At 38.0% G+C, this 11,179-nt stretch overlaps 1 protein-coding gene across 1 annotated transcript; it reads right to left on the bottom strand.

Annotated features, from left to right (window-relative positions):
• On the bottom strand, positions 1 to 8,292 carry LOC105055980 (probable mitochondrial-processing peptidase subunit beta, mitochondrial). Its single transcript, XM_010938028.4, is given in 10 exon segments — positions 1 to 301; positions 873 to 980; positions 1,080 to 1,145; positions 1,749 to 1,847; positions 4,594 to 4,702; positions 4,797 to 4,948; positions 5,040 to 5,177; positions 5,344 to 5,508; positions 7,538 to 8,058; positions 8,061 to 8,292. Coding segments are annotated over 10 exon segments (1,575 nt in total). The 5' UTR covers positions 8,191 to 8,292; the 3' UTR covers positions 1 to 214.
• Between the last annotated feature and the right edge of the window lie 2,887 nt (positions 8,293 to 11,179).

Here is an 11,179-nt window from a genome sequence, read left to right as displayed (position 1 = left end):
TTTGACCAAAAAAGCGTAGCCATGTAGTTGGATGCTTATTAATTGACAGGAACTGAGATGTTACAACACAAAAATAAATTTAAGACATAAATTTAAGGAAACTGAGGACAAAAATTCCGGCCACCAAAAGCCTTAAGACGAACATGGCCTGCAGCCGAAGCCCCCATTAAGAAATTTTCAATATATAACAGAAACAATAAGAACTACATTAAATTTAGTATCGGAGCATGTAGGTCCGGCGCCTGAACCAGTTGTAATCAGGAAGGCGCTGGATGGGTCCCATGGCAGCAATTGCAACATCCTGCAAAACAAAAAAAACAACAACAAAGGGCATAGTCTAATTAACAGGGTTTTCGTGATGTAATTTGTTAGATGCCCAAGTGACTTGCTCAATGTGAAAAAGTTCAACCGGTTGATGGAACCAACTCCATCTTCATGATGGATGATTAGTTGCTAATTACTAGCAACTCTTAATACAGCAAGGAGCCATCAGCAACAACTTAGTACAAGTATACAGTTCCCTAACATAGAGTGAAACGAACGTCCACCAAGAGATTGTTTGCGCTAATCTCATAATTTAATATAATAAAGCCTGATCTAGAACTACTCACAGGAGAAGAGTACCATCATACAGCTCTGGTCTTATTACTAACATCTGCAATGCAGCTACAAAGAGATGCAAGTTGGCCATAGAAAGAGGAACCTGACCCCAAATGCGGCCGATTTTGATTCAAAAACAGATTACCAGTTTATTGATTCTATTCTGTCCCTCAAATGGCCAACTGACGTGGCCTAAACAATATCTGCATCCTAAATCCATACAAATATCAATCATCGTTTTATGACTCTTTTGAAAGAAGTGAAGTCTTTACCTGATCAAATATGAAGCGGTTTGCAACACGCTTCACAGTGCTTGCATCAACTGCATCAATCCTTGCAAAAAGCTCAGCAACTGGTATTCTTCGGCCATATGTAAGCAGCTGCAAGAACAATGTAATTGAACATAGAGGGGATAAAAAGAAAGCAACTCACAGAGCAACCTACAGTGCTCAAACAAACATCATGTCTAGATATTTTACCTGACGACCAATGTCCTCAGCAACAGGGCTAGTACCATCAATGTGAAGTTGAACAGAAGATTTCAGCTGAAAGAAAGATATCTGTCAGTGAACTATATAACAACCATGCAGAGTACAATAAAATGATGACAGGGTAATTAGCAGAACAATACATCTGAATAATGAAACCTCATTAACACCCTCAGGGTAAAGTATACAGATGAAAACAAACATTTGCATGCAGACATGAATAGCAAACTCAATTAAAATTTCAATAGTCATGGAGCCATATGACTTGCACTTATTCTTAGCACATCCCAGTATAAAAAATATGGCCAGTGTTTGCTTGTGTTCATGATGTATGAAGCATGATGTAACGTGTACCTTTCAAAATAATAAATTGATGGAGCATTACCAGCCAAATGATCGACTAGTGATATGGCAAATCACAAGAATCGAGTTTTGGGGGGAAATAATATGTGGATTCTTCTTTCCTCAACATCACCGACTTGTACTTCTAGGTTTTGACAGGAAAAAAGGGAATATTCTGTAGTTCTATCCTCATTTAGCTTAGGCAATTTCCAAATGCAAGGTTGAGAACATAAATCACTGCTCAATTAGCTTATGTTTATTAAAATGGAGAAGCTCAAGGCTAAGAATAAAGCAAATTCACTGCAGTAAGGAAGATACCTGATTACGAGCACGAGTAACATCAGCTTCTGAAACACGGTAAGACATCTTGCTTATTTCATACATAATCGCAAAAGCCAAGTCATCCAAGCAATCAGGCTGATTAAAAGAAGTGAAAAAAATGGATGAATATAAACATTTCAATCTCAACAACTAAAGAAATAAAACAAAATCCTGCTCTAGGATTTGTTCCAAAAAGAAAAATAACACAAGATACCTCCAGCAGATTCACAAAGGAGCATTATAAGATTTTAATATAGGTCAATTGGCAGTCATAAATCATATAAGATTGCAATATCACAGCAAAACTAAAGAATGGAAGATGCAAGTCTATTAAAGAGCAGAAAGATGGAGAATGGCATTGGCTCAATGAACATAAATAGTGGCAAGCAAATGTATATACATGATAAAGGGTGTGTTCATGCGAATGGATAGCAGATGCAACGTCTGAAATTATACACTAAATGTGTTTATTATCAATTGATTCTCACATCAAGGACACAGGAATGCGGAATGCACACGCTAAACTTAAACATGATCATAGCATCAGTACCACAACTTAACTGTTTATTCAATGTTGAACATCATTATAAACATGCTTTTGCATTATCCTTGATGAAGTCTTTAATCAAATGAGAAGATATAAATAGAGCAATTAATATCTAATATATGCCATTTATTTATTTCTTCACCAAGATCACTATGATTGTGCATATATCAGACAAAATTCCCCATATTCCATGAAAATAACAATTGAATTTTGCATTCTTCCCTCTTTCCCAGACAACCTTGAAGAGTGGCTCCTTAGTTGAATGAGCACACACTGCATAACCAATATGAAGAGTTTCTTATCAAATGGCCTTAAAGCTTCAAGGCATGCCTCTGTCTTACCAAATTTTTCCTTGTATAGGAATTCGACCACAAAGAATTCTGGTTGATGCTTGGTTAAAGGTTAGTCACTAATTATCAAACTCTGAAGAACATCCCTTAAACCACATAGCCAACGGCCAATAGGAAGGATGAGGCAGTTCCCTGTAAAAAGCATAACCTCAAGACTTCCCAACAATTCATTTTTAAAACAAATTTCAGGGCCTTACAAATGTATGAACATTCACATAAAAACTGGCAACAATAGCTTATGTATCTAAAAGATGAAAAAATCTTATTTGTTTCTTTCCATTCTGTTAAACCAAGAAACTGTTATGGCCTCAATCCACAAGAATATGCTCACACCGACCTCACACATGATTCCAATTCGTAGATCTAAGAACCCTGCAAATCCATCACTACAACCACACCATAAACTGAATTAAAACTTTCCTAAGCATAATTGGTTAGTAAATTAATATTCCAATAACCCAGTCTTGAACCTAGAGTTTCTTATGTTACTGAAAGATGTCTTGCATTGATCCCACTGTTCTCTTTGATTTCGCATTAAGGATGCATATAGGTTTCCTTCCTTGAAGTATTATACAGTTTTCTGGACAGGATTCCTTCATCAAGGACTGTTGATTCCTACAAATAAAAAAAGAAAATTGAAAGAAGACTGCATATTGCCTCTGCATCATGATGGCCATGGGGCAACATCCCAGAATATTTCAAAAGCTATGTGGCTTCATCACCTTATCTTCCATTTAATCAGTGCTTCCAGTACTCCTAAACCTCCTAACTTCAACAATGTACATCTACAGTGCTATATGCATGGTTATGGGAGCTTTAAGAGCAGTTCAAGATCAATAACCACTTTGTCCTTGGAAACTGTCCACATGCTATGCTTCCCTATCTTCAATCAACAAAGCAGATTTGGTCTTAATGAAGAGGTATTGTTATGGACATCACTGACTCCATCGAAGCTCTTGATTTATGTTCCAGTGCGCATTACTGTGTCACTCTTTAGTCCAATTGCCAAATGTAAAGCCAAGTTAGTATAATGGAAGAACATCATAGGGTATGGTGGAGTGCAAGGTTGCATGTCTACAACGAAAAATGAGGGAATTGAAGTTCAAGTTGGATAACGCTTAAAGTTTGAGTTCCAAATTTAGTTTTCACATATTATGAAGATAAAGTGAGAAATAAGAAGCTGGCACCAAGGAAAACAGAAATAAAGAAAAACAAGAAGAGACCAAAAAAACAATTACCATAACCAAAATTTACCCAAAAAACATCTAATCCCTAGTACCCAGGAGAAGGTCATATGAACTGTTAACCCATACTACTACATGGAACAAAATGCTTTAAAGCTTGCTTCCAATCAAAACTCCACCTTACACTACAGGAAAATATGAATTCAACCACGTGCAACAGTCTAATTAAATGACAGGGAACACAGAGGACAAATCATCATACCCATCCACTATAAAATCAACAAACTAACCAATCATAATTAATCAAAGTTTGTTTAAAAAGCAATAGGTTTTATACTGAACTGCTGCATCAAATCCTCATTATTTTAGTATCTCACAAAAACACACATGAAATAAATACAACTTGGTATCTTAAGTAATTGCAATGCAAAATCCATCATCTACATTGGATCACTGAAGTTTTCCCAAAAGGGTTGGATGAAACCTAAACAGATGTAAAAGATCACTGAGAAAAAGGTCATCATGGTACCATTAGCCTGTAGATGACATGAGACTGTGTGATATAGAAGTAATAAACATGAAAATGAAGAGTGTACCCAATGTTATCTAGGAAACTATAGCATTTATAATTAAACAAACCAACACATTCACAAAGTTACAGTGAGTACGTAAATCTGAGTATGTAAGTCCAAAACAAATGAGACAACCATGCCAATGAATCTGCATTAAACTTCATTAAGCACCAGGATAAAACAACTAACCTTGGCAACTGCATAAACACCAAACAGACCGGTATCTTTATAGTTGGTATTGAAAGCCATCATGCTCTCAGCTATTTCACTAATTGCAACCCTTTGTGCAAGCTCTGAGCTGTCAAATTTTATGAGAAATAAATTAGACATAAAATATGAGTGATGAGTCTTTTTACGTATGATTCGATATTAGAAGAATGATAAAGACCCACCCCATGTGCTTTCCACCTCCAGCACTTTTGTTCCAAGAACCTAGCATGGATTGCATGACCATCAAAGCAATAGAATCAGGATCTGTCCAGGATGCTCCACTGAAAGCAACCGCAAATTGTGCAAGTGGAAGATCATCATCTATAATTCTAACCTGAAATCGGACATATAAAAATAATCTTAGAAGCGAATTAGATTTTTGGTAAAGAACCAAAACTTGGAGAAATTTGAAATTAATCTCCAACCTCAGAACCAGTAAAAGCAGCTGGTTCATTCGCAACCAGCTGAGATGCTGTTGTAGGGTCAGCTGAAAGCTTTGTGAACAGCTTCTTCACCTGCTCAACTATATCTTCATGCTTGACAGCACCAGCAGCAGAGATGACCTGCATGTGAAATGCACAGGGATAAATTGTTTGACATTGAAATGAACACAAAAAGTTGTAACTATACATATTAAATGATGCAAACAAGTAAAGAACTATATGTTTACAGAATAATCAAGTAAATAGATAAACCCATATTTGGCTCTGGTGCAGTAAGGTGCCTCACCATTCTAGGAGCTGTATAGTGAGTTGAAATGTAGTTCTTAAGGTGTTCTTTTGTGATTGTCTTTATATTTTGAGCAGGTCCAAGGATTGTTCTGCCCAACGGAGTATATTGGAAAGCTGTTGCATGCAGATGGTCAAAGATAACTTCTTCAGTTTGACCCTCCACCTACATAACAATAAAAGTGAGTCATTATCATAACACTAATTCATTGTACAGTTCTAAAAGTATCGTCGATTACACCTTCTAAAGCAAACAAATAAATGAATAAAAAGTATGCCGTACAAAAAGTAGAAACGCAAAGCATGAATGACCAAACACTTGAATTAATTGAAGTATTGAACAGTGTATGCAAAACATGTTAACCTCTGCAGTGCAATATGCAATACCACTACAATTTAAAAACTATATATATTTATTAAGATGTAGACATATCCAATCATGAGCATATGGTTTTTCTTAGGGAAATGAGTTAATACTGAGACATATATAACTCGTGAGAGAAATTCTTGTAATGAAAAAGAATCCAAAAATGACATTAAGAACTGTGAAGAGTGAGGAAGTGCAAACATAGATGCAGCTTAGATTTGAATTCAACATGTGTGACTACCTCATATACCTTTTTTCTAGACAGGGCTTGAAGTAGACATGATAAAGCAGCTAAGATTTGTATAAGCTTTTGTATGCAGTATGATTTATAATTCTATGTTTTAAAGCACAGAGAACAACAAATTAGAAAACAAAGCCATTATCAAAAGTTATGACTCATATAATTCACTCAAATCACTAAAATTACATGAAACAAAAATAGCTATATAAGAACCAAAATTTGGATCTGAAAGGTATCAAACATCTCATACCCTACCATGGCACGAAATGACTACCAGAATATGAATGTTTAAAAAGTCTCAAACATCTCACAATCTTTACATAATAGGACATAATGAGAAATTATCAAAGAAGACAGATCTCAGAAATACCTGAAATCAACAGTTCAGACTCCTTAGTTATCCAATAAGACTAAAGATTCAGAGACAGGCAGAGATTAGCACCTTTTTTAGATTTCTGGCATCTGTTCCGACCTCATTGTTTTATAAAATGTAATGATACCACTGCAAACAAGTTTCATAAAGAATTGCTAGAGAAGAGTTGGTTTGGTTGCCTATTGCGTTATATAAATTACAACATAATTAGGCAATTTAAACAAGTCATTCTTTCCACAGACACATACATAAATTTATGTAATAAAGTTTGTACATGGGATATACACCTCGAACCTAAGCACGATTATCTCATTCATGGAATCTAAGTTCCATATATTTGCATATACACAGTTTTGTGACTTGATGAATATTCTAATCAATCTAAAACATGCTCCATAAAAAAATTTAAAAAAAAAAAAAAAAAGTTCAGAGTGGGGTACAAGATAACAGTCCAAAACCTTCATAACAAATTTAAATAACTACAGTGTGAGACTGACTTGATGTTTACTGGTCCACAAATCATCAGACCATCAGACCATTTACTGTGCACTCAGGCCTTCATCACACCCAACCATGAAACCATCATCAAGATCTAGCAATAATTTTTAACAAATTATCAGATTCATAATGCATGGGAGGGAGCAAAAAAGTTGAGCACGTTGCCTATGCAACTTCAATACAACTTATGTCTGCTAGAGTGAGAATAATCATAGATGTGGTCAAAATTAAGTAGATTGTGTCTCAGCCAACGATGGGCATCGAGCATCACTTTCTTTATCACATACGATTCACATAAATAACTTGCACTGGTCTCAACTGTAGCCCACCACCATTTGCACGAGATAAACAGAGATGAATTTGCTAATATAAACTAGGTAGATTATAATTTATATCTTATAATTTATATCATAAATATCCAATACAAACAGGACTCAAAATCAATACTTTGCACTTTGCAGAAGCAACTACTTCCAGCGCTATATAGGACGAAAATCGTTAGCTTGTTACATTAACATAGCTTTAATCATGTTAATATTTCAAAAACCAATAACTGGAAGAAAAAGAAGAAACAACTAGACGGCTAACAATAATTCCAAAACAAAATGGATCAACAGACTTTTTCAATAATAAAAAAAAAAAATCAATTTTTACGCATCAAAAACAAATCGAGAAAGTCAAAAGAGAAAAAAAAAGGGAGGGGTAAGAGTATATACCTCTTCCATCTCACGAAGGATAACATCGCGCTCCCGATTGATCCGGTTTTCGTCAAAACACGAGTTCTGGAGAATGTCGGCGAGGATCTCGAGCGCCTTGGGAACGTCCTGGTCCATCACCTTGGCGTAGTAGGTGGTCTGCTCTCTGGAGGTGTAGGCGTTGAGATGGCCCCCCATGTTCTCGATCTCCTCCTCGAGCTGCCTCACCGTCCGATCGGCGGTACCCTTGAAGATCATGTGCTCGAGGAAGTGGGCCGTGCCGTTGGTCTCGTCGGTCTCGAAGCGGCTGCCAGCGTCGATCCAGACGCCGACAGTGGCAGTGCGGGAAGCAAGGGTGGACTCTGTAGCGACGCGGAGACCATTGGGGAGGGTGGTGACGCGGGTCTCCGGGGCGACGAGGATCGGGGTGTGGTCAGCGAGGGCGGGGTGGGGAGAGGAGTAGCGAAGGAAGCGGGGGTCAGGATTGTCGACGCGCTGGATCTTGGCGCTGACGGCGCGGACGAGGAGGTCGTAGTGCATGACGGGGGGCCGCTGGTGGACGGGACGGCGGCGGAGGGGGTGCCCGCGGCGGCGGGGACAGTAGAGGCGGATCGTGAGAGGTGAACGAGGGGAAGGCGGCGGCGGCCAAGCGTGAGGAGCTTCCGGATCGCCATTTTTGCTCGAGTTGTGGATGGAATTTGGGGTTAGGGTTTGGAGGAGAGGGGACGGAGCAGAAGAAGTGATGAAGCCGCCGCGAGTTAAAATGACAGGAGAGAAGGGAAGGGAGTTAGGGAGATATATGGCGGATTTTTTACCTAAACAAGATTTATTTTTTAAAAAAAATAACGAAAATAACGTCCTTCTCCAAATATTTATTAAAATACCTTCTGAAATAAAATCGTAAATAATTTTGTATACTAACTCACCACCTTACATGCCATCTGAAGAGTAGAACCAACATCAAAAATTTATCCTATGAGTCACCTACCATACGGTGACTCATAAAATCATCCTACCATACGACGATTAAGATCCTCACTAAACTCCCAACTAAGTCCCTCCCTCCCTCCCCTCTCTTCATCACTTAGAAAAAAACTAATCTTCGCCCCTCCCCACGCGATCCCAACTTCCCTCTTGGTCCCCGACGTGAGAACCCCCTCCCTCTCTCTCTTAGTCTCCGATGCGGGAAATCGCCCTCCCTTTCTCTCTCGATCCTCGACACGATAACCCCCCGATGCGAGAAACCCCCCTCTCTCCCTCTCCCTCTCAGTCTCCGATGCGAGAACCCCTCTCTCTCTCCCTCTTGATCCCCGACGGCCCTCCCTCCTCCTCTCGGCCCGCCTCCCCTCCTCCTCCCTGACGTATCGCCGCCCCTCTCTCCTCCTCTCGGCGATCTCCGACGCCCCTCCCTGCCCCCTTCTCTCCTCTCGGTGGTCCCTGGCACCCCTCCCTCCCTGCCGACGATCCTCGGGGCCCTCCCGCCCCCCTCTCTCCTCCTCTCGACAGTCCCTAGTACGCCGCCCCACCCCCATCTAGAGGGGTATGCAGGTACCTTTTTTTTATTTTTATGATTTTATTTTTTATATAAATTATAAATTTATTTATTCAAATGGACTGTTTAGAAGATACGTAATTTTCTCTAAATAATATTAATTTATAAATAAATTATTAAAATAATTTTTTATTTAATCATTTATTTTTAAAAATTTTATATTGCATAGAACCATAGATACGTCTTTTGATTAATATACATATTCTAAGACATCCATATATTTATATTTTTTTGTATGAATAGGAGAAGTATATACATTGATCAATTGACTATCCAGTTTGGACAGTTTAGAAATTGTAATTAATTTTATAGGTAATTACAGTAATTAAACGATGCATTATAGGGATCGAAAAAAATTTCAAACAGTATTTTTCTTTAGTTCTCCTCACATATTTTTAGCCGTATGGAGAGAATTAAGAAAAAATACTGTCGAAATTTCTTTCAGCCCCTGTTGCACATCGTTTGATTACTATAATTATCTATATAATTAATGTAATTTTTGAATGAGATAGAACCTTCTATACCTATTAGTTGATGATATAATGGATTTATTATGTAAGTCATTTTAAATGTTAAGTACTTCCACCTAGTGAGCATATGTTCATATGTTCATGCAGTTACTTCTCACAATAATTTCCAACAAAATGGATCCAAGTCTTATTACTGTTATCTTTCATTGGAATGGAAGGATCAGTCGTGATGCTAACGGGGTATATTATGATAGTGGAAGGATTCAGATGACCATGGTAGACTGTAATACAATATACCAAGAACCTATGTGAGTCTGCTATGCTGTCACCGGATGAAACCTTAATCATTGTGAAGTTTTTCTAGTATGTAGATTTTTGATTCATACTGATGGACAGTATTTGATTGTACCTATTAAAGATGATCATAACACAAATACCGTCTTGGACATCCCATCGTAAGAGATTTTTCTAGCGGTTGAGATTTTCATTGAGCTAGCAGCAATAGGAGTTTTGGATGGTGGTGAACAACATGTGAGTGTGTCTAAGATTATATCTGCCCCACTTGCACAGTCAATGATAGGGGGATCTCAACCTGATGTAGCTCCAATGGTCGATAAAGCTGGATATGAGTATAGAGGCTCCTCTATATGTACCGTTGGTGGACTAGCAGCTTCTATAACTGATAGTTCTTAGTACATGATAGGTGCAAAGTCTGCATATCAATATCCATATAACATCGCATTTGATGATACAGGGGTTGGCCCTAGTTATGTGGCAGCTACCGTGGAGCATGTGGAGCACAAATCTTACGACTCTGTACTATTTAATCAACCACATACAACATATTCCGAATTTGAAAGATTGAAAACCGCAATGGCCGATATAACTTTATTTCAAAATGAAGCCGCTGTTAGTTATGATCTTAATCCTACTGATGATGAAGATGAAGATGATGATGCAGAGTCTGATGGCAGTGAAAGTGGAGAGTCTAGTGCAGAAGCGGATGTCCCACCACATGAAGCACCTTTTATTTTTGAATTTGAGCTAGTTGATGCATCCGACGATGATGAGGCTACATCCCATAGAGCATTGTCAGAACATTCATTCTTTGGTGGAAATGGAGAGTTAAGAAAGAAAATGATATTCGGATCGAAAGAACAAGTCCAACGTGTCGTGAAACAATATGCCATTCGCATCCATCATCTTTTCAAAGTCATCGAGTCAGATAGAGTTAAATGAAGTGTCATATGTAAACAGTCTGATACTTATAGTTGGCATCTCCTTCAGATCAAAATACAGTGATGGAAGATTACGATATATAAAGGGTTATATACATGTTTGAATACAGATGTGATGCAAAATTATCCAGAGCTTGATACATACATGATTGTCGATATCATTAGAGGATCAGTTAGGATAGAGATATCTATATCCATATCAACCTGTCATATTTATGTATGTGATACATGATAGTGCGAGGCATCTTATAGAAAGACGTGGATAGTTAAACAACTTATTATGGGTGAGCTATTTGGAGATTAGATAGAGTCCTATAACACATTGGGTCCTTGGCTAGCTACAGTTTGTCATGCCAATGAGGGAACCATGGTAGATTTTATAAAATTTTCTACAACAGAGGCA

The sequence above is a fragment of the Elaeis guineensis genome, chromosome 13 (genome assembly GCF_000442705.2).
Source record: "Elaeis guineensis isolate ETL-2024a chromosome 13, EG11, whole genome shotgun sequence".
NCBI lineage: Eukaryota > Viridiplantae > Streptophyta > Magnoliopsida > Arecales > Arecaceae > Elaeis > Elaeis guineensis.
Note: the sequence above shows the minus strand (reverse complement) of the source record. Positions and strands in the feature narration are given on the sequence as shown.